General features: G+C 53.7%; 1 protein-coding gene across 7 annotated transcripts; it reads left to right on the forward strand.

Moving 5' to 3' along the window:
- The first annotated feature begins 475 nt into the window (after nt 1–475).
- Nucleotides 476–21422, forward strand: TPM1 (tropomyosin 1). 7 transcript variants are annotated; one of them, XM_015811009.1, is made up of 10 exons: nt 476–634; nt 1581–1706; nt 1869–1994; nt 8204–8337; nt 9105–9222; nt 10128–10198; nt 11165–11240; nt 13180–13242; nt 13790–13859; nt 20544–21422. In XM_015811009.1, the coding sequence occupies exons 1-10, from the start codon at nt 521–523 to the stop codon at nt 20624–20626; spliced, it is 981 nt and encodes a 326-aa protein (XP_015666495.1). In that variant the 5' UTR covers nt 476–520; the 3' UTR covers nt 20627–21422. The 7 variants fall into 7 exon arrangements, with proteins under 7 accessions (XP_015666495.1, XP_015666492.1, XP_015666500.1 ...); XM_015811006.2 differs by lacking the exons at nt 1581–1706; nt 20544–21422 and adding exons at nt 15174–15252; nt 17643–17721; XM_015811014.1 differs by lacking the exons at nt 1869–1994; nt 11165–11240 and adding an exon at nt 10461–10536.
- Nucleotides 21423–22621: the final 1199 nt, after the last annotated feature.

Here is a 22621-nt window from a genome sequence, read left to right on the forward strand (position 1 = left end):
GCGCCTCCTCCTCCTCCTCCCCCCTCCCAAGCGAAGCTGCTGGTCCTCGGTGGGCGCCGGAGGAGGAACCGGCAGGCGACGGGGAGGCGCCCCCCTCGCCCGCCTTTGCTTCTCTCGCGCGTCGTCGGGTAGACTGCCTCTGCCCAGGGCGGCGTTGTCCCCCCCCCCGGTCCTGGGAGCTCGGGCCGGCAGTGGCGGCGGCGGCGGCGGCGGCGCCAGCCCTGCGAGGGAGGCCGCCGCGTCCTGCCCTTCTTTAGGCATCGGCGAGGGCCGGCGGGGCGGGCGCGGGGCGGGCGCGGGCGGAGGGGGCGGCGCGCGCGGGGCCCTTTCCCAAAAAAGCATTGGCTGCCCGGCGGAATGCGGCGCCCCCCCCCGCCCCGCGAGGGTACTTATCCGCCCGCGGCCGCCGCGGAGCTGCTCGCACTCCGGCCAGGTCGACCGTCCCAGCGCAGCTCCGCCGCCGCCTCTTCCTCCTCCTCCTCCTCCTCGACGGACTTTTGCTAACTGCCCCGCCGCCGCCATGGACGCCATCAAGAAGAAGATGCAGATGCTGAAGCTGGACAAGGAGAACGCGCTGGACCGCGCCGAGCAAGCCGAGGCCGACAAGAAGGCCGCCGAGGAGCGCAGCAAGCAGGTGGGCCGCCCCGCCTGCCCGCCCGGCCCCCGGGAAGGAGCAGCCAGGGGGGCGCCCGGGACCCTAGCTCGCTCCGGACGCCCCGGCCTCGCGAAGGGGACAGGGCAGTCTTGCTGCCCCCCCCGCCCCGAAAGAGGAGCCGGCGGCGGCGTCTGAGATGGGGGTCCTTCTGCGCGCCCCCCACGCCCCGCTTCGGGCATTGGGAGGCAGCCCAGCATCTCGCTCGGCGGGGCTTTGGAAGAGCGCGAAGGGGGGGGGGACTGCCGTTGCCCTCCCTGGGCTGGGCTGAGTCTTTGTCCCGGCCGCCCCCCCCCCCCGCTGTGAATTGGGGATCCTGGATCCCAGAGAGTTTGTTGAATGGAACCGGGCTGGTTGTTCCCGAGAGAAAGTAGTGGAGTTGGTTAGAGCCTCGTTGGTGGGGATGCCCCCCCCGACCCCCGTTTCGTGGGGGGCTCTCGGAAGTTCAGACTCCTCCCTGGGGGGTCTCATTAGTTGCACCAGGTTGCGGCCAATTTAAGCCTTCCCAACTTGATGCCTTGCAGATGTGTTGGGACTACACCTCCAGTCATTCCCAACTCAAACAGCTGGGATTTGAGGCTGTAGCCCAAAATAGCTGGATGATGCCAGCTTTTGGGGTGGGGGGAACCTGGCCTGGATCAGGCTCTGGGGCTTCACCAAAAGTCCAGGAAGGTGACTGACTCGGGCAGTCAGCTGGCCTGGTCCTCCGTGGCTTGTCTGTCTCCAGGCAGGGACCTTCCGACTCTTACAAGTGGCCCTATTCCTGCAATAGGCTTCCCCCAAGTATAGCTGCTTCCCCCCTCCTCTGGGGTCACACAATTGTGGCTGTGAAGGCAGCCCTGGGGAGGGGGGAGATGGGAGAGAAGGCCGGATTGTGGGAGATAAAAAGTGTTTCCTCCTCTTTTTGCCTCTGGCCCTGGGGGGCTAGTTAGAGGACGACATTGTGCAGTTGGAAAAGCAACTGCGGGTCTCGGAGGACGAGAGGGACCGGGTCCTGGAGGAGCTGCATAGCGCCGAGGACAGCCTCCTCACTGCGGACGAGAAGGCCACCAAGGTAGCCTCTCCGGATGCGCTAACCTTTTTCTCTCCTGTCTTCCTCCCTCTGTCCTTCTGCACCTCTTCTTCTTCACGCCACTGCGTTGCCTGCTGCACCCCCTTTCCTTCCCTTCCCCCCTTCCCCTCACCACACACACCCCCCTTCCCAATCTTCGGGCAGTTGGAAGATGAGTTGGTGTCTCTGCAAAAGAAGCTGAAGGGCACCGAAGATGAGCTGGACAAATATTCAGAGTCCCTGAAAGACGCCCAGGAGAAGCTGGAGGTGGCAGAGAAGAAAGCTGCAGATGTGAGTACTTCTCTAATCCCCCCCCATGAGCATGTGCCCCCACCTTTCTGCCTCTTCTGGTCACTCAACTTCTCTGCCTGCTGGACTCACCACCAGCTGTGGGGATCAGGCCCCCCTGCCAGGATTGGGTGGGCAGGGACTCAGGGGGGCCTCTGCATGAGATGTGCCATCCATCAGCTAAGAATCCTGGGCATTGGAGTAGTTCCTGCCTGTCCAGATGCGTGTTGTTGTTGCCAAGGAAGCTGCGGAGAGCTGTCCTGCTGGGTTACTAGGAGCCTTACCTGAAGCTCTTTTGGGGATGGGGCCAGAGCCCTCAGGTGTAAAAAAAAAAAACCCCATCTTTCTCCCAGTGCCAAATCCTTGAAAATGGACAGGGGTTCCGATGCTTGTACGAGACCCCAAAGCCCCCCCAGTCGTGAAAGTGCTCGTCTGGGCCAGCAGATCTATTGAGTCCTTGAGCCGAGATTCCCGTGCTTGTCCTCCTGTGGGAAAAGGTACCCAGAGGACAAACGCGGAGGCCTTAAGGTGCAAAGATAGGCCGCTGATGCTTGATGCCCAAGGCGTGCCAAGAGGCTTCTTGACGTGCCAAGGAGGGGATAGTTGCTGGGTCGGCAATCAGTCCAGGCTGGGGCCGGATCCAGAGACCCGGTGGGTGGGGGTTATATATAGCTCAGCACTTTATATGGAAGAGGGAGAGAGCTCTCTCCCCCACCCACCTGTCTTAAGTATTAAATCGTCCCATGGCTGTAGCCCTCAAGCATTCCCGGCCCCACAGCCTTCCCTGCTATTCATTCCAAATCTGGGCTGCAGGCCCCTTAAGGTGGGGGGGTGGGGGTGGGGGTGGGGAGAGCCAGACATCCCAAGCAGATGATGTCATGCGGAGGACTACCACTCTCTTTAAGGGAAAGGAAGCCGCTCTTCCAGGCCTGCTAGAAAGTGCCGTGGTCACGTGGGGCTTTAAGGTACAGCAAGAGCAGGCAGGCCAGAGCGAAGGAAGAGTAAACCCCGGGCTGAAATATAAACAGGGCAGAGCAGCAAATGCTGGGAGCCTTTCTGATGCTTTAACTTGTCTAGCTCCTAGGGGAAGGCTGGCTTTGCCCGGCCGAACAGAAATCTGACTTAATTTCAACTTTGGAACCACAGAAAGTCTCTGCTCGGCTGCTGTGTCTAATCTGGCTCAGATGCGCCCTCCGCACTGTGGCTTTTCGATAGATGGGAGTCAGCATTCCAGCCAGGCGTTTATTTAACTTGTTCAAAGGAACCGCAAATAGATCCCAGGGAAGATATTCCTTATAAGGAAGAGAATGCAGACTATTTTGAAATAGCTTGTCTCGGTTAAAGGAGGGAGGGAGGGAGGGAGGGAGGGAGGGAGGAGGCCAGAGAAATGCTACCGAATTTGCAGAGGAGCCTCTGCTGGGTTTTTTTTCTTCCCGAGGAAAAATGGTTTATTTCTTTGTAGACATGAAGGGGAATCTGGGGGTCCTTGCCCAGCGGTGGGTTTTTCTTCTAAGTAGTGCGCAAGTCTCGCCTTTCCTCCCTGTAGTCCTTAAAAGACTTTGTGTTTTGTAGAAAGAGAGAGAAGGCAGCTGCAGGGTTGAGAGGTGTGGTAGGCAAGGAACAGCTGGCGGGACAGATGTGGAGGACGAGGGTGGAGGGGGTTACCAGAAAGAGCTCACCTTTGCTGGCGCGACTGAGCCATGACTCATGGTTGTGCTCAGCCATGTGTCTTGCATCACTTCCGTGATGAGTTCAGACTCTGCCTGGGGGGGCGGGCAGGCAGCCTGAGTAACCGTTGGGCAGGACCCTCCCTCTGAGCCGGCTGGGAAGATGTCTCCCACGCTTCCCAACTGCACAGCTCCTCTTTCCAAAACACCTTTTCCCCCTTAGGGCTGTAACCTTGTCGTAGATCAAGGGACCCTGTCTGAACATGCTGCATTTTGCAAAAAACGGGTTAGAAGCCCTTTCCGGAGGCTGCCAAGGAGGCAACTATGCTGCCTTGAGAGTCAAGATTATTTTCAGGGTTTTCTCCCCTGGGGAAACCAGGAAGGGGACGGGTCTGTTACTACAAATCTCTCCTCTTGGAAGGAGCTCTGTTCAGTTGAATTGGGTGGTTTTCTGGATAAAGAACCACCCCCCCCCCCAATTATAGAACCTGTGTTGTCTGGATCCCAAGGAGATCGATTCCCTCCATGATGCCAGGCTGAAAAAAACCACCAATATCCCATGGACTCCAATGTCCTGGCTGCGCTCCCCAGCCCCCTCAGCTCTTTCTCGCCCTCCCACCCAACCTTGGGATTTGGATTGCCAGATTCTCATCTCTGGGAACCCTGGCTAGTTTTAGCTGCACTTCCTCCTGGCAGGTAAGCCAGGATGGGGATTCTAAACCAGGAATGTCATTGCCCTCACCTCTCATCTGCTCACCCATCTCTACAGAGAGAGAAAGGAAGGGCCCTGCTCAGCGGGCAGAGGGGACAGGGCTGGGCTGGGGGAGCAAAGATGCTGGGGGCTCTTTTGGCCTGTCGCGAGGGGGGGCATCAAGGCTGCTCTTCTCAAGGCTTCTCTGAGTTGGATGAAAGGGGCAGGGGGGGGGTGTCAGCTGAATTGGCCCTTTGAGGGCCTGAGTGACAGAGGTGAAGGAAACCCACTTTGGAGTGACAGCTGACTGAGAGACAAAGCAGGCCAAGAAAATAGTCCCGGAAGAGGCAAATCCATGCAGGGAAAGCCCTGAGGCCATTTAATGGCAGCATTGCTTTGCCCACTTGAAGGAGTCCTTGTCCTTGAAGATGGTTGCGGAGGGAGGTTTCCGGCCAGCTGTGTCCTCCCCCAGAGGTTGTAAGCCGCCTTCTTTCCACTTCTCTGTTTTCACATGCGCTGCTGCCATCACGCTCGTCTTGGGGATTTCCTCGGGAGTTGCGCTGGCTGGCCCAAAAATGCCCTTTGCGCCCTCCTTGGTTTCTTGGGAACAATGTCCCGGGAAAGTCCCCACATTTCTTCCCAGCCTGCTCCTACGAGCTCTGCGAGTCTCCTGGGAGTCAACTGATTTTTCCACAGCAGTTTTTTCATTTGGTTGTTGCAAGACAGCTCTGAGATATTGGGAGGAAATGGGGGGGGGGGTTGCCAGGCGTGGGAAGGGGGTGGCCTTTCTCCAGCACAGGAACTGCTCAACATGCCTGTCTGGGGCCACCAACCAACTTCTCAGACTAGCCAGTTTTCCAGGATTCAGGATCCTCCCCTCCCCAAGACGGGTTCAGTCTAATGGGATGCAGCAGCCCCCCCCCCCAGCTTTATGCCTGGAGGAGGGAAGGGGCAGAGACCCCACTCAGAGTGACCCAATTAATGGCTTCATCTTTGTTGGCAGCAAATGTGATGCCAATAGTTGGGTCACTCTGAGTGGGAGTCTGCCCCTTCCCTCCTCCGGGGCAGATCTTTTTCTGCCCTCTTTCTATGGGGGGGGGGCTTGTGTTGGCAGAGTCCGTGCAAAAGGTGGGCGCCTGGCTCCCCGTCCCTTTGCCCCAGTCGGCAGGGCGCCCTCCAGCTGTTGCCCAGCCGCTTGCTGGGACTGGCAGATGGGGGGGGGCGAGACGCGTTTGTCCTTTGGGCCGGTTTGCCTTCTCTCGGATCGGGGCCCGCGGGCGCCGCCGCCTGAGCGGCTTGGCTCTGCGGATGCCGCCGGGGGCGCCCAGGCGGGGCTGAGCCGGGGCGGGCGTTGCGGCGCGCGGAGGCCGGACTGCCCGGCTGCTCCTCCTCCCTCCCTCCCTCCCTCCCTCCTTCCCTTCCTTCCTTCCTTCCCGGCCCTGCCTGCCCGCCTTCCTCTTCCTCCTGCCGCCCTTCCTTCGCCTCCTCCTCCTCCTGCGTTGCGGGCCCGATGGCGGCGGGGCTGAGCTCGCTCGAGGCGGTGCGCCGGAAGATCCGCAGCCTGCAGGAACAGGCGGACCGCGCCGAGGAGCAGGCGGGGCGGCTGCAGCGCGAGCTGGACGAGGAGCGGGCGCTGCGCGAGCAGGTGAGTCGCCCGGGCGGGACCGAAGCTGCCCGGGGAGCCGCGTGGCCAGAGGGGCGCAGCGATTCGCCTCGGCCCCGCCCGCCCTCCCTCCGCACTGGACGGGCGCTCCGGGGATGCTCTCGGGGGAGGGGGGTTGGCCCCCCAGCCGGCTCCCCCCAGGCGCGCCTGGCAGACCGAGCCGCAGCCCCGGACGGGCCCCGCGGGCAGCGCCCGAGCCCCGCCAAGTGCGTCCGGAAGCGGAGGAGAATCCTTCCGCGTCTGCAGGGGCTGCCGGCTCCCCCTTCCAGCTTTTCTGGGCGCTCCCAGCCGGGACAAGCTCAGCCCTTCCTCCCCTTCGGCGCCCAACAGCTGCCTCTCGGGGGGAGCTCCCACTCCAGGGTCCCCAGGGCCCTGCCTGAGAGCCCCCCTTTTCTGATGCTGTGCGCACCAGGGCCCTGACCCCGGAAGGAGCGCCTGGTGAGCGGGGTCCTTTCCTGGCACCTGCTGGGCTCCTCCAAGGGGAATGGTCCAGGGTGCAAAACTGCCCTGAGCTTTTCTGCTTAATATTCTGCATTTCAGACCTTGACTGATTTCCTGGAATCCCACAGTGGCAAGTCACTGGGACCAGCAGGAGCCTTTAACTGGGAGCCCAATTCTGCATTTCTGGCCATAAAGCTAAAAGGCTCCCTTGGAGTCCAAGGAAAGGCTGCTGGCTGAGTTGTAAGGGACGCTGTTTTTCTTGGGGCTGCTTCCCCCCCCCCCCCGGGACTGAAATCAGTTGGAATCAGCAGCTAAGCCTGCAGGAGGGGGTGTAAGGGGGCTAATATATGGGGCTCCCTCACTTTCTGGGGCTGCAATTAAGAGCAGCAGGGCCTTTTCTGCTGAAGCCATCTGAATGGCACCTCTACCTTTTTAGCCAGGTAGCCTTGGGGTTTAGAGGCTGACCTGAGCAGACCTCTCTCCCACCTGCCCCCTTGGCCAGCCAGGGGCCTAGACGGAATTTGGATATTCTTTCCAAAGACAGTGGCTCATGGGGATTGGGGGGGGGGCATCTGTTGATGGGGGCTGGATTGAAAAAGGGAAATGGTTGCTTTCCAAAGGGGAGCTGAAGATCTTAATCTCTCTTTTGGCCAAACTGTGCCGGAATCAGCCACCTGGAGTGGAGTTTGTATTTAGCTGCTAGCCTTGGACGTGTCCTTTGGAATAATGGCATTTTTGTGACCATATAAGGAAAGGCTTTGCTTTGTGGAAAATAGAAAGGGATAATACAGGGATTGGCCCTGCCAGGGTCGCTGTGCTGGTATATCTTTGGGAACAGGAAGTAGGAAAGTGACCTTTCGGCCTCCAAGGGAGCCTGGGACTCAGCCAGATCCCTTTCTGTGTAATGATTAACATGAGGGCCATCATTTCTCTTTCCCTGGAGGGAAAAAGTATGCAATGCGAACGCTGTTGTGATTTGGTTTGGTTCCCCCCCCCCCAGATGTGATTTGCTTTGCTTGAATTAAAAGTGGCTGAAGTAGCCACGGGATAAACTTCTCCGGTAGTTGATCTGGATTAGCAAGGGAACGTTGAAGAGGAGCATTTCCATAAGGAAGGGATCTTCAGACTTGGCAGCTTTAAGACTTGTGGAGTTGCGTTGCTGGTTGGGGAATTCTGGGAGTTGAAGTCCACAAGTCTTAAAGTTGCCAAGTTTGGGGACCCCTACTGTAAGAGAAGAGCCTTTGCAGCCGCATGTTCGCTTGTGGACCGGCCTGGATGCTTTTCTTGTGGTTTCCTTCCTGCGTGGCCTCTGCCAAAAGCTACAGACGTATTCAGTGTGGCCAAGAGAGCAGGGCTGTTTGGGAGTTAACAGGAAGCAGAGAAGAGGATGGGTGCCGGTCCAGTTGGTTTGGTACAAATTACAATTGCTGTGATCTGCTTTAATTCATTAGTGTCGTTCTCTCTGTAGGAATATGGTGCGTAGCAAACTGTCCAATTTTAAGTTAAATTGTGCTTATTGCTTAGGCTAGAAAAAAGTCCTTTTTCTTATCTGACAGAATGTCTTTTTTTCTTGGCTGTGAAATGGAGAGAATGGCCAGGCTGTGACAAAACCAAGGATGTCAGACCCTGGTTGTGTGTGTGTGTGTGATTCTCTCTGCACATCCCTCTTTGTGATTTAATGCCACTCTCCTGCCCATTTTGCAAAAAAAGAGCGTCTTTCCTTCCTTCCTTCCTTCCTTCCTGCTCCCAGGCCGAGAGCGATGTGGCTTCTCTGAACAGGCGCATCCAGCTGGTAGAGGAGGAGCTGGACCGGGCCCAGGAGCGTTTGGCGACAGCCCTGCAGAAGCTGGAGGAGGCCGAGAAGGCGGCAGACGAGAGTGAGAGGTGAGGCTGAGCCCCTCCATGTGGAGGGTGGTTGGTTGGTGGAAAGTTACGTCCTTGAGGATAATATGAGTCCTGGTGTCCATTGGGTTCTGAGGGGTCTGGCCTGTTGCTTTAAGGGGAGTTAGGTGAAACATAGAGATGTAGAATGGGAAGGGACCTCAGAGGTCATCATGTCCAACCCCTGCACACTGCAGGAGTCACTATGTCATTCCCAATAGATGAGTAATCCAGCCTGTGTTTCAAAACAGGCAATGAAGCAGAAGAAACCGCATAATTGGACTGTGCCAGGGACTTTGGCTTCCCTCCAGATCTGTGTTTCTTAATCTTATCAACTTTAAAACGTGTGGACTTCAACACCCAGAATTCCCCAGCCAGCATGACATTCTGCAAGTTGAAGTTCACAAGTCTTAAAGTTCACAAGGTTGAGAAACACTGGCTTAGATAAATGTTGATTAAAGGGAGATTGTGTTCCCCCCCTCTCTTACACACACACACACACACACACACACACACAGAGCCATCTGAATAGTTGTGGTGGGATGGTGAGCGTGGAGAGGAGGGTTTGGGTGCAGATACCTGGCAGGATGGGCATGCTTCCTGGTGCCCTCCTCTCTTCCTGAGGCAGCCACTTGGGTTGAGCTAGGAATGGGGGGGGCGGTTCAGGAAGATGGCATTTGCAGTATTTGGGATGGAGATCGGGGGCATCAGGGTGGCACTGGGAAGGCCGGGCTTGCTGGCTGTGCCCGTGATGGTGCCTTCTCTCCCAGGGGCATGAAGGTCATTGAGAGCAGAGCCCTGAAGGATGAGGAGAAGATGGAGATCCAGGAGATCCAGCTGAAAGAAGCCAAGCACATTGCAGAGGACGCTGACCGCAAGTATGAGGAGGTGAGCCTCGGCTGATCCCGCCTGGCATCCCGCCTGGCATCCCATTGTGGTGCGATGGGGGTCTCTGCAAGCTCCAGGGGTCTCCCTGGAGACTTTGGGAAGGGAAGGGTGGACCTTCAGCAGCTGAGCTCCAGGGAGGGAGGGGTCCCACCAGGAATGGACGGAGGAGGGGGTGGGAGCCATTTTTCAGCTCCTGCCTGCCTGCTCCTCTGAGCCCATTCCGCACACAAGATCAGACTCTTGAGGGGGCCCCAGGCAAGATGGCAGGGCTGTTGATTCAGGCAGGGTCACCTGACCTCAAGAGTGCATCATCTTCCCCCCCCAAAAAACAGATTTGCAATTGGGGGGGGGGGGCTCCTGGATTTAAGCTCCCGGTTGAGGAGGAGATGGAGAGCTGGCCAAGAGGCCTTTTCCGTCTTCTGGAGGGCAGCAGCTTCAGCTGCTGTGCCAGTTGCAGGACCACCTTCGCCCAGAGCTTCTGCCCACCATGTCTGAGCAATCGGGGACAGTCCGCTAAAGGCCCTCACCTGCCGGGGGGGGCTGATAGTGGAGTGGCCCCTCCTTGGAAACTGCTTGACCCCAAAGTCCACATAAACCCCACCTTTGTGGCCTCCCAAAAGCCAGTGAAAACATGGCTCTTCTGGAGCGCTTTGGTGGAACGATGCCTGTGGTGCCACCTCTTAATTGTACAACTTTTAACTTAATCTTAACATTTCACTTGCATCTTCTTTCTAACCCCTAATCTCCGTAAGCTGCCCAGAGTCTGGCTAGTTTCAGGGGCTCAATGCATTTTAGAAAGAAGCGAACCCATTCTGCCAGGGACTCTGACTGGGGATTCAGCACACAGAAGGCCCCCCACTCCTGGCTTCACCGCCTCCCCCCTTCTGTTCCCATGGCGGCTCTAGGTGGCCCGGAAGCTGGTGATCATCGAGAGCGACCTGGAGCGTGCAGAAGAACGAGCCGAGCTCTCCGAAAGGTGGGTCTCCCTCCCGTGGCTGCTGCTGCTGCTGGCCTTGCGCTGCCCGTGGATGTGGCGGCTGTTCTGGTGTCCTGCGGCCACCGTGCTCGGCTGTGTGCCCCAGTGGAAGGGGTTGTGTGTGTCCGCGTGCCTGTGTTTGCCTCTCTGTGCTTAAGTTACGGGGAGCTCTGGTGTGGTTTGGGTCACTGCATGCTATTGTTGTTACTGGCTCACCGATTTTTGTGAATGGCTCTTGTGCGTTTCCTGTGTTCACTAACAGCCAAGTCCGGCAGCTGGAAGAACAGCTAAGAATAATGGATCAAACCTTGAAAGCGCTAATGGCAGCCGAGGAAAAGGTACTGGCGCGCCTCAACGTCTGTCGGTGAACGCGAAGACCGGGCTCAGCCGCAGCCCAAACCTTTCGGCTGAGGGGCCTCTAGCCGCGGTGCTTTCACCCTTTTGCCTGCCTCCCTCTTTTCCTTGCATCCTTCTGCCTCGGCTTGAGTGGCTGTCCTTTGTCTCCAAAAGCACCGATCGGATGCGTGTGTTCGTGGAAGCCTTGTGGCCGTGACTGAGCCCTAGGAAAGAAGCTGGCCTCTCTGGGACCCCGAAGGGCTTTGGTATGAAGGAGGCCTCCGTCAGAGGGGGCTTCTGAAGGCTGCAGGATCGCAAAATGCCCAAAATGCCAATGGCTGCTGTCTTGGCTGCCTTTTATGAGAGGAGAGGGGCTCTTCATTGGGAGAACCGGCCCTTCCCTGCATTCGCTCAGCTGCCGTCGAGGGCGCGGAGGGGATTTCCTCTCTGTGCCACTTGGGCATGGTGGTGCTCTGGATTCGGTGGTCCCAGAGGTCCGGCTGCTTTCGAGGCCCTTTCTTGAGCTCTGAGATTCTGTGTTCATTTTTTCTCTATCTTTTCTCCCCTCTCTTCTTGGGCTTGACTGGTCTTCCTCCCGCCCCCTTTCCTGCCTGCGTTCCCAAATAATAGCAAATGTGCTGAACTTGAAGAGGAATTGAAAACTGTGACCAACAACCTGAGGTCGCTGGAAGCTCAGGCGGAGAAGGTAGGACGAGCAGGGAGGAGCAAGGAAAGGCGGGGAAGAAGCCGGCCACCACCAACACGGGACTCGCCTTCTGGGTCCCGCAACTTTCGGGCATTGTCCACTTCGCTTTTCTGCCTACGAGTTCCCATAATAGTCCCTGACTGGATGTGGCAGTTGGCGCTTCTGGCCAGCCTGTTCAGCTCCGGTTCTCATTTCGGCAACTGGCAGATGGGTGGGCTTAAAGTCCCAGAATTCCCTATGCTGACTGGGGAATTCTGTGAGTTGAAGTCCACGGGCCTTAAAGTAGCCAAGCTGAGAAACTGCTGTGGATTCAGTCTCAGATTGTCCCAGCCGGGCGGCCTGAAACAACCCAAAGTGGCAAGGAGTAAAGGGAGACCTTTTGAGGTGGGCTCGGATTTGAGCACTTGGGTGTCTGATCTGGCAGCCGAAGGAAAGGAATGACATTATTTCATGAATCTGTACACCAAGCCGAACTTCGGGGACTCCTATCTTGCTTCAGGGTGATTTTTTTTAAAAAGCTGCTCAGGCTTTGTCGCAAAGCCAGGTTTGTATCGGTGGTTCTTCTTTGCCGCCCAGCTCAGAGAGTGCCAAGGACTCCCCAGTTCAACCCAGGCTCCGTTTACTCCCTTCTGTTGGATCTGCTTGCCCTGCCCTGCTCTCTCGGAGGAGGGTCTGGCTTCAGGAGAGGAAGTGCTTGTCCACTGTGGGATTAGAAGAAGCCCAGGAGGGCAGCTTTTATGTATCAAACAGGGGCACAACCGTACTTGGCAGCAAAGCCCCTAAGTGTGGTCATCCTAAGCAGCAAAATCGTAAATAAAGGGGAGCTTTCCGCCTTGTGGAGGGGAGGGGGGTCACTGCAGGAGCGCTCCTGATTCCCCAGGAGCTCTTCCTGGCTCTTGCGGTCCAGGAACCCCCTCAGATGCCCATTTGTGTTCCTTTTTGGGTCTCAGAGGACCCCCCCCCTTCCTTCTCCTGCTTTTCTTTCTTTCAGTCAGCCTGCAAAAGGGGAAGTGCAAAAGGGGCAGCTCAGCTTCATGCTGACATTGTCCTTGGCTGAGCGAGGGAGGAGGGCCCTTGTAAGCCTCCAGCTGTTGCTTTAAGCCAGTGGTTCTCAACCTGTGGGTCGGGACCCCATTTGGGGTCGATCGACCATTTCATGGGGGTCGCCAAGCAAGGCTGTCCGCCATTTTTTTTGTCCGCCATTTTTTTTGTCCGCCATTTTTTCCCCCTTTTCTGGCGGGTGCCTTACCTCCCTTGGGCTGGGCCAGCTGGTGGTCGGCCTGCTCCGTCTCTGCCGCTTGCCAGCTACGCCTCGGCCGGCGCAGGGGGCGGAACCACGCATGCGCGGCGCTCCCAGGCAGGGAAAGTCCTCGACTTACGACCGGTTGGGTAGTCCTCGACTTATGACCGGTTTAGTCCTCGACTTACGACCGGTTTAGTCCGCGACTTACGACCGGTTGGGGTCGCGGTATTAAAAAGGTTGAGAACCACTGCTTTAAGCGCTGGACAGTTGTGCAGCCTGGAGGATAAGACGGGCAGGACCGGCTTCTCCTGGAGGAGCGGAGACCATCCATCTTGGGGTGGCTCAGGAGACTCTTTGAGTTGGAAAGCTGGACTTTTGCAAGCGGTGGTGGGCCGGCATTCTTTAGACTGCTGTAGTAGTGTGAACAATATTGCCCTCTCCGAAGGCCTCCTCCCCTGGTCTTAGACTGTGACTTCCATCTGCCCTCCAGCAGATGGGAGTTGTAGTCCAACATCCGTGGACAGGGCCTGTTTTCCTTGGGCTACGGCTCCTCGCTCAGCCCTGTCGGGTCAAACCTCCTGCTTGGTTCTGAGCTGGCCGTCTCACTGGGCCCCGGTTGTGCCACCGGTTTGGAGAGGGCAATTCATAGGGTGGCCCAGAGTGGTTTCTCACGCCTTTTTTTCTCTCCTCTTGCAGTACTCCCAGAAGGAAGACAAATATGAAGAGGAAATCAAGGTTCTTACTGACAAACTGAAAGAGGTAAACCTCCCCAAAACAAACAAGCTGGCTTTCTGGAGGAGGGTCAACTTTGCTGGGATTTTTTTTGCTTCCTGGAATGCTGAGGTAGCCCAGGGGAGTGTCAGCCGTCCAGAGTGTGCAGAAATGTGTTGCACTTTGCCCCAAAGCCGCACTCTTAATCAGCTCCCCTGCAATCAAAGGAGAAAAACCTGTGGAGGGTTGAGCGTAATAAAACTGTTGTGCGGCCATATTGTGTTTGAATCAGAGTTGCAGAACTCTTGCGTTGGGAATGTGGCACAAGCTGGGGATGAGGATCCCAACTCTGGTCGTATCCTGAGGGCCTGGATCCTTCTTCCTCCCCGTTTCCAGTCCAGGCCTTTTCTGACCAACGTCCGGGCTGCCTTTTGGGGCTGGGAACAGCTGGACACAGCTTGGGCTGCTTCACCTCCAGATTTGGCCTTGGGGGCAGCTCTTTGTAATGCTCTGTATCCAGTTGGCTTTTCCTGGGGGAAACGCCCTGGGGGGCCCAAGCCTTTTCCTGACCCGCCCATCTGTGCTTCGACCGCAGGCTGAGACCCGAGCCGAGTTTGCAGAGAGGTCGGTAACCAAGCTAGAGAAGAGCATTGATGACTTAGAAGGTATGTTTCTTGGCCCGGCCTTCCTTCCTTCTCCTCCTCCTTCCTGCCTTGGGGGCTGCCCTAAGCCCTGCTTGACCTGTGGCTGATTCTGGTCGGCCTCCCTGGCCTCCCTGGACCGGGTGCTGACCGCTTCTCCCATGGGACATTTCTCCCTTAAGCAAGAGATGAACTTGCGAAGGAGCCCCAGAGCTTGAGGGGGGCTTCAGGTACTCGGGGGCCGTCCTTTGGCGGGGTCTTTTAGAACCGCGCATCCGGGGGGAGCCGGCCTTCAGGTCCCGATCCCCCATTGGATGTTCATTGGGTGAGGAGAGAAGAAAGAAATGTTGTTTAATGGAAACAAAGGGTGGGAGGTTTGAACATCTTGTGAGCGTAAAATTTGTGGTGAATATTTTGTCGTCCAAACGTCTTCAGTTCATTGACTGGAATGTTTTGTCCTGGTCTGGGTTTCTTCCCTCTCAAGTAGGAATGTCAACAATGAGCTTAATTTCCAGATGCAAATTAGTGATGGTCACAATGGGTTTTTGGTGGCCACCTCTGATTTGTTTGCGCTTTCGGCAGGGAACAGTGTCTGTGTAGCTTTGCACACGTGGATGGGTTCCCTTTGCCCACTGTCGGGATTGTTTTTTTCCATGGAAGAATTTCATTAATGCTAGACTTACAAACTCTGCTTGAGAAAACCAGGATTATTGTTGGGTTGTGGTTACGTTGCCACCTGGATCTCTCCTGCCAAATATTTGGACACATAGAGAGAGATGAAAGGAGCAATTGGGCAGATATCAAGTTGAGACCTGTAAGAAGCCCAGGAGCTGGGGGTGTCAACTGTGATCTCAGCTTTGAGGTGACTGGCAGTGGGAGGGGACAACATTTGGGGCACCACAGGCGCCCTACCTGGAGGACCTCTCAGGAGTTCAGCTTCCCATTAGTTGATGAAGCTCTCTTGAAGAAGAGTCTCTTTAAAAAGTGGTTCAGCATTGGAGCTTTTAAGGAGGAAGTTGGTTTTTGGTGTTTGGTGGAGAAGAGCCTCCAGGCTCTCTCTGGTCTGGGGTCCTCCAAGATCTACCAGGAAGCGCATTTCCAGCTATGTCCCCAGAATCCTTGCTTTCCCATCTGCCAGCTTGGCTGTTCTCACCCTTCTTTTGTGAAAACCCTTTTCAAATCCTTCTCCTGACCTCTCTGTATTTTATTCCACACTCTCCCTCCTGCCGACGCCTGCACACCCATCCTCCCTGCTCCCGACCGGATTTCTGGATGGTGCTTCCTTTCGTCACTGCCTCCTCTTTGCACTCCTTCCATCTTTTCCTTGGCAACTCTTAGACGAGTTGTATTCCCAGAAACTCAAGTACAAAGCCATCAGCGAGGAGCTGGATCACGCCCTCAACGACATGACCTCCATGTAAATGGCTCCCTCTTTTCTGCCTCTGCCTGGTTTTCCGCACCCTCTGCATGGTCAAGTCAGCCTTGCAAGTCAGACGACCCTTGCTCCTTCTGTACTGTACGTTGTACACGTGCTCTATGCACCTTCTGTTGTTATAAGTTTCTAGTCCTTTGAAGGACTGGCACACATTGCAATTGGTGGGCAGTGGGTGGTATTGCTCCTTATTCGTGTAAATACTGTTGAGCTAGCCCTGGGTTTCAGCAGCTTTCTGGTGTCACTTTTGATGGAGCAAGACAGCAAGAGCCATTAATACTCTGAGATTATTCTTAATCAAGAGTGAGGGAGCAAGCGTTTTGCCTGGATTGACAATTCAGGGCAAGGCTCACTTGAATGAGTGTCCCTTCCTTTCTCCTGATTTCCTCCACTGGATTCCACACCATTTTCTTCGTCTTTAGTTCCTCCTTTCAGTTCTCCTCTGTTCCAGCATTTCTCTGCTTCTGCACCAAAGCCCATCTGCTCTTCCGGTTGGCAAGCCAAGCCTTTTTTACTAAGAAACTCCCCCTAAATACAGGGTAGTTTTAGCATCAGATCCAATGAGGTCCACAGTGCCTGTGCAAGCTTTTTTGTGGAAAATAGGCCCTGTTTCTCCTGTGTCCCTGCTGTAGAAGAGCAAATTCTTCAGCAGAAAGACATGGAGCATTTCCCTGGAGTGGCATCTGCAGCCGTCTTTGCAATTGGCAGCCAGTAGGCATCTCTCGCCTCTGTGGACCCACACAAATTTGCAGCAAGGGAGCCCCCTGGAAGCACAATTAACCTGAAAAATCCCTTTACTTTGGATTTTAATTAGACAGTAGCCAAGGCTGAACGAGCACATTTTTGACAGAATATCATCAAGACTAATTGGCAAGGGATTGTCTTTTGAAAAAAATAGTATTGATTCAACTAGTATCCCACTTTTTATTAATATGTGTTTACCTTCCCATATTTACTGAGAAATCATTATCATTATCCAGAAACTATTTAAAATGTATTTTTAAGGAAAGGTTCACCAAGATCTCATCATTAGGAGCCAGATATAGTGGGGTACAACTCCCTGTGGCCATTTCAGTCCAGCTCAAAAGTTTTAGTTTGTGTAGTCCAACACAACCCAAAGTTCTCAGGTTAAAAATTGTTTTTATAAGGCTATTTTAAATCTGTGAGCCGGACCAAGTTTATACTGTGTAAGAAATATTGAACGGAAGTCAGTTGTACCTTACTAATAACCTTCCTACTAACTCTTATGAAAGACGGACTGTACTAACTTATTAAAAAGAAAAAAAAATCCCTAAAACTAAACCCACGAGTGCCTGGCTGCATGAGGCTCACTTACGGCTGTGTAGAAGCTCTAGCTTGTTTCAGAGCATGGTGCTTTGGCTGAGATCTCAGGGCTGACTCACCCTGGAGTGATTTGCCTTCTCCTGGCTTAATTGAGCCGCAAAGTGAGCCCTGAGTTTGCCGTTTAGCGTTTAGCGGGATGCTTTCGTTCTGCCCTTGGATTCCCAAAGTTACAGTCTGAATAATTATCTTTTTGCCAGTCTGTGTTCCCTGCATATTTGGGAAATGTTGCACATGCGTGTTTGACGTTCTCTGCTGGTTGTTTTATTTTACAAATTACTGGGCAGCGCACAGTTCACAGGGCGGGATGTGGCATCATTAAAAGGCTGTTAAGAAAAGTGGAACATTTTTAAGTCAAATGGAAGGTGCAGGAGGACCCTGAAAGAGAGACTGACCTCCCCCTGCGGAAAACGGGATTGGCGAAGGGAGGGGGGCAGCCCAGGCAGGAAGACGGTCAGTTTGCGGAGCTTGCAAGGGCCAGAGGGCCAATGCCCAGCTCGGACGCCAAAGACCCCCAAGACGTGACCTGTTTCCAAAGGAGGGGCGGGGGAGGGGGCTTTTCAAAACAAAGCTCGAATTTGACTACTAAGCAGAGGAGAGGGGAAAACACCCCAATTCACTGGGTTCAATTTCCAGAAGCTCTGCAAGGTCGGATCCTGGAGGTGAGGTTAAAAGAGCAAAAGAGCCATTGGATGCCCCTAGAGAGGGCTGCCTCCTGGCTGGCAAGGCTCTCCTCGGAGGGCTTGGTTGTCTCTCCTGGGGGTCCCATGGCCTGGCCCTGGATGCTGACTTAAAGATGGGAGCCAAGGGGGTTGCTGTAGGGCAGATGCTGTTTTCTTTATCCTGATGCATTTTTTTCTCTTCTGCTCTCCCTCCCCTCTCCTTCCTTCCTTCCTTCCTTCCTTCCTTCCTTCCTTCCTTCCTTCCTTCCTTCCTTCCTTCCTTCCTTCCTTATTTTCTCCCTCTATCCCTTCCTCCCTCCCTTCTCCATCTGCTCTGCCATTTTTATTTCTGTCTCTTTTATCTTCACACAGATAACTGTCTTTGTTTCACTCCTCCCAAGACCTCTCTTTCGTCAGCCTGGGTGAACCATCTTTTCCAAGCTGGTACCTGCTGTCCAGTTCCTTGCCCTCCCCTCCTCCTCCCCCTCCTCCCTTTCCTCCTGGGGCTCGCCCACAGGATGGGGAGGGGGCTCCTCCCCCCACCCCTCCCCTGCCCTCCCCTCTCCCCATTCCCCACTTTGGGCCTTTCAACTGTACAGGAACTCTACAACTTTCACTGTAAAATAAACAAAAGATCCCGACATTGTATCTGTTTTGCTGTTCCTTTTGCCTTTTATTTATGTCCTCCATTTCAAGTATGAATAAACTTTAAAAAAATGCTTTCTTCTGTTAGGGATTCATTCTTTTATTTTCTTTTTTCACCCGCCTGTTTCTTTTTTTACTCTTTTTTTTCCCCTGTCCCTTTTCCAGCCCTTCTGCGAAACCCCCATGCAGGGAGGGGGTTTAGCAGCCTCGAGGGGGTCTCCGGGGGGAGGGGGCTTTGCTTCACTCACTTGCTGGATAAGCACCCTGGTCTTCACTCTCAAGTGAAGGGATTGTTGGGGGACCATTGTGGCATGGAGGGGGTAGCCAGGGCAAGAGCGGAGGCGGGGGTAGATGGCTTGGGCTGAGGAGAAATGGCTGCAATGGGGAATGCACACCTGGAGGCCCCCTGCACATCTGGGGGGGGTTAGGCTGGGGAAGATGGAAGGCCACTGAGATCCCTGCTGCGCTGAGGTGGGCTGGGATGGGGCTCAGCCTTCTGGCTTGTGTCAGCCCAGGCAGTTCTGGCTCCATCAGTAAGCCACAGTTCATTGGACCCAAAATCTGTTTGATCCAGAGATGGTTGGGACCTAGTTAAAAGCTAGCCAGTCACTGCCCCAAAGATGTTTGCAAGGCATGGGTCATCAGTCCTGCCTTCCTTCCCCATCCGGCTGGTGGGAATCCCCTTGGGTCTTGAAGCCCACCCTCCTTCAGTAGCCCTGTCTGGCACAGTTTCAACAGCTGAGTCTGTCCAGAGAGGGAGCCTTAGACAGCTCACCCCCAGCAGCAGGCCTGCTCATTGCACCTGCTGCCACACAGGCTACTTGTCCTCTGCACAAAAGAGGGGGGTGCCTCAACCTTCTTTTGGTCTTCCTAAGTCAGTCTGCTGCAAATTGAGGCTTTGGCCTTATCAAGCCTACCATGAAGTTCTAGAGATAGTGCTTGTCACATCACCTAAAGAATCCAGAAGAACTTGGCTTGGAGACTCAGGACTCGGGACTAGCCAGAGTCACCTGCATGGAACCCAGGTTTGGAAGTGTCACATGTGAGAATTGCTAGCAGGGATGGGGAGGCAGAGATAGTTTGGAGTAGAAGACTCTGGGTGGCCGGAGCAGAGCTTGGACCAGGACCTGGCTGTCTCCCTTGCTGGAACTGAGCAGTCCTGTCACCACCAGCACCTGCCCAGCCCTCTCCCTAGTAGAAATGGGTGGACCTCTTCTGGCTAGGAGAGATGGGTTCCTCACTGGGCTGAGCCACACAAGGCCCACCACAGAGGGTGGAACTTCCTTCCTGAGACGCTACACTGAAGGAGGTACAGAGCTCCTGTCTTCCTGTGCCTGATCCGTTTCTGAGCTGTCCTACTAAACTGACTCTCTACAGAGTGACATTTTGGAGCTAACACTTTCTCTCTAACTGTTTTTCTTCTCTCTGCCTTTTTCTTTTTTCTTTCTTCTTCTTCTCTTCTGTCTGCTTGCCGACTTGCACAGACCAGCTCTACCAGCAGCTTGAGCAAAACCGGCGTCTCACTAATGAGCTCAAGTTGGCCCTGAATGAGGATTAAGCTTTCGTACGAACCCTTCTTGCTAACCCGTGTGTCTTGACTCGCCTGCCGTTGAACGATGCGAGACCTGTGTCTGCTGCCAGTTGGGGCTGAAGCTGGGTGGACCTAAGAGGTTTTAGGCATTTCCTTTCCAACTTTGACATGGGCTACACTCTTGATCATATTTTGATAAAATGAGACCAAGGAGCCTCCTTGGAAGGGGTGGTTTTACTAGCATTCTGGTCTTGGGGGGAAATGTTGAAATTGGAATCTAGGTGAAGTTTGCTTCCCGTTGGGCTCAGGAATGAGATCTGAAGCTCCACTTTCCTAGCCCATCAAAACAATTTTGCGCACAGGCAGCAGAAGGGGCCTTTTGTTGATAACCTCTGCTAGTTTTGTGGTACGTTTGCATCGTTGTGAAGCTGCTGTTGCTGTGTTGATTGTATGTGGATCTCAAGCTTTTGTGCTTTTGTCTCCCATCACAGAAGTGTATTTAATGCCTTTCCTACACAATGCGCATGTGACTTTACACTAACAACTATTGTAAAAGCTGCTTTACTTTTCCCTCGCAGCAGAAAAATATCTGAAATTTCCCTAGCAGACAAATAGCTGCTGCTTTCCTTCACCCTCCATGTTGTCGTGTTCTACCAATTCTTCAGTCCTGGTGGAATAAATTTGCAAAATACTTTTGTCAGCATTTTTAGTATATGGATTTTTCTTTTCTTTCTGCTGGAACTTAAATCTCTCATGCACCTTTTTTCATTTGTAATAGAAAAGAAGGACAGATTTTCTTAGCAGACGGGTTGAGTCAGCCAATTGCCACAGCAATAACTGACCAATCACCAACTCCCTTAGGTCGAAGGGGCACTGGTGCTGTCTTATAATATGCCAATAAAAGTTTGTCCCTTGACTTGGCCAGACCAGTTTGGGACGGTGGCCTGCTTAAAAGGTGCTGTATCCCTTTTTTGATTCAAATACTTTGACTGCCATAGTGACACTATGCATAGGTGTTTCACCGCGATGTTTGCCTTCCCGCCATTAAAGGTTGCCACCAAATGACTCCTTTTCATTTTTTTTTTTACCCAAAACAGAGAAAGTGGCTAATGCAAAAGAAGAAAACTTCAATATGCATCAGATGCTGGATCAAACTCTACTGGAGTTAAACAACATGTGATAAGTCTCTTAGCTGGGACCGTGCCAACATCAGTTTCATTTCTAGTTCTTTTTTTAAAAAACACCTGCTTGCCATGAAACCCCTTGAGATGTGTCCCTATTTTATAATTCCCCCCTCCCCCATGTTGCCGCAATCAGTCCTAGGCCTGTTCGCTCTATCCAGGCATGGAATCGGGGAAAAGATTAAGAAGGGGAACAAGATACAGGAGTTATGGGGGGCATCTGCCAGCTTTGGGGTGCCCTCCTTGGGACTCCTGCTGCCTACACTTTGGATGGAGTTGATTAATGCCAATTGTCTGCAGGCTCGAAAAATGGGAATATTTTTTTGTTAGGATTATCAAGGTAGATCTCCTTCAGTTTTAATTGTCAGGGATGCAGGGTGAAGGGGAGAGGGGATTTTGATCAGCTTGTCTTGAAAAAAAAAGGGAGCCACGCCGTCCACCAGCTCCTCTCTGGATAACTCAGCACTTCGCCCAGCCAGGAACTCTTTTTTTCCTGGAGGGGCCTGAGGCTCAGCATGAAAAGAAACTTTGAACATCGACGGCATTTTGGTCTGCAAAAGGATCTGTGGCGGCCTCAAAGATCTATTGCACGTGGGAGTCACCCTTAGCTTTCACGGAATATTTCCTACTGCAATTTTTGTGTTGTCTGAATCAAATACTTTTTTGGTATCTGCCACCTGTTTGTTCGACACACCTTTCCCTTGTGTTGTTTTGAGCAGTCTTGGGGAATCATTTCTGTATGTAAACATTGTATAATTGACGATAATGGAATAAAACACACACTCTGGAACATTTTTTTTTTTAAAAAATGGTTGTAGCCTTGTGGTCTTTATTCTGCTTCCTAAAGGGTTCCCATCACTGGAGGTTTCCAAGCCAAAGTGGGATGGTTTGAAAATTCCTGCAGGGCAAGTTGGTCAGGAATGGGGTTTTTCACCCTTGGCAACATCCAGATGGGTGGACTTGGCTGGGGAATTTTGGGCGTTGAAGTCCACCCATCTGAAAGTTGTCAAGGTTGAGAAACTCTGGTTTACATGATCCCCTTCAACCCTACAATTCTAGGGCAGGGATGCCCAACCTTGGCAACTTTTTAAGACCTGTGGACTTCAACTCCCAGAATTTCCCAGCCAGCCATGCTGGCTGGGGAATTCTGGGAGTTGAAGTCTACAGATCTTAAAGTTGCCAAGGTTGAATACTCTGTTCTAGGTTTACTTCTCCCTGCAATGAGGTATGACAGCCAGGCCCTTAGCTATGGGACAAACTGAAAATTTGCTAAATGAAACCAGACTTTAAACTGGAGATAATTTTGGCAAATGATAAATGATTCTGCTTTACTGAGAAAGCAGGAATGAGAGTTAAAACAACAAATGCTGCTACGGGTTTCATCTGGTTTGCATTTTATGGTATATTTAAAAATTATTTGGCCTGGCCTGATACCCAAGTCAATGGGTATCCAATTTAATTGGAATTGCATTTCCCTTCATTTCCTGGATTCTGCACTAGTCCACGGGAGTGATTATGAATGGCTGAAATATCCAGCCTCTTGGGTTTTCCTCCTCCCGTCCCCAACAGGTCATTGCTCCTTCAGTTGTTGATTCTTGGGCTGAAAGGGCAGCAGGCTCATCCCTGGGATTTTCGATCCCCCTTCGTTTTAACCGACTGTTCAGTGACCTCAACACAGCCCAGAAAGGGCTCTGAAGACAATAAGCCTCCAACGCTTTTGCTCGCTTTTCTGTTGTCCACGAGCACCACGGAGGACGGTCTGGCCAAGGGTGGGAGACACGCAGAAGACCCCTTGCTTGTGAAGCAGAGGGACTTCATGGAAGGGGGACCCTCACGTTTAATTCCGTCAGAGGAGGGGCTAACATGCAGCTCCTCTTCAGGTAATACTGACCATCCTGTATTGAAGCAACCACAATTAGGACTGGCTACTTGGGTGTTAAATGAAGCGGTCACTAAATGAAACGGCAACCGGACTTGTGCTCCGATTTCAGCCT

This window comes from Protobothrops mucrosquamatus, unplaced genomic scaffold (assembly GCF_001527695.2).
Source record: "Protobothrops mucrosquamatus isolate PMUCROS unplaced genomic scaffold, P.Mucros_1.0 scaffold27, whole genome shotgun sequence".
In the NCBI taxonomy this organism is placed as follows: domain Eukaryota; kingdom Metazoa; phylum Chordata; class Lepidosauria; order Squamata; family Viperidae; genus Protobothrops; species Protobothrops mucrosquamatus.

Bases quoted from the DNA above. Each gene is read 5' to 3' on its own strand.
- TPM1 (XM_015811009.1), top strand. From the start codon at position 521: ATGGACGCCATCAAGAAGAAGATGCAGATGCTGAAGCTGGACAAGGAG. The intron at 10,199-11,164 runs GTGGGTCTCCCT...CCCAAATAATAG, and splicing joins CGAGCCGAGCTCTCCGAAAG to CAAATGTGCTGAACTTGAAG. The intron at 13,243-13,789 runs GTAAACCTCCCC...CTTCGACCGCAG, and splicing joins TTACTGACAAACTGAAAGAG to GCTGAGACCCGAGCCGAGTT.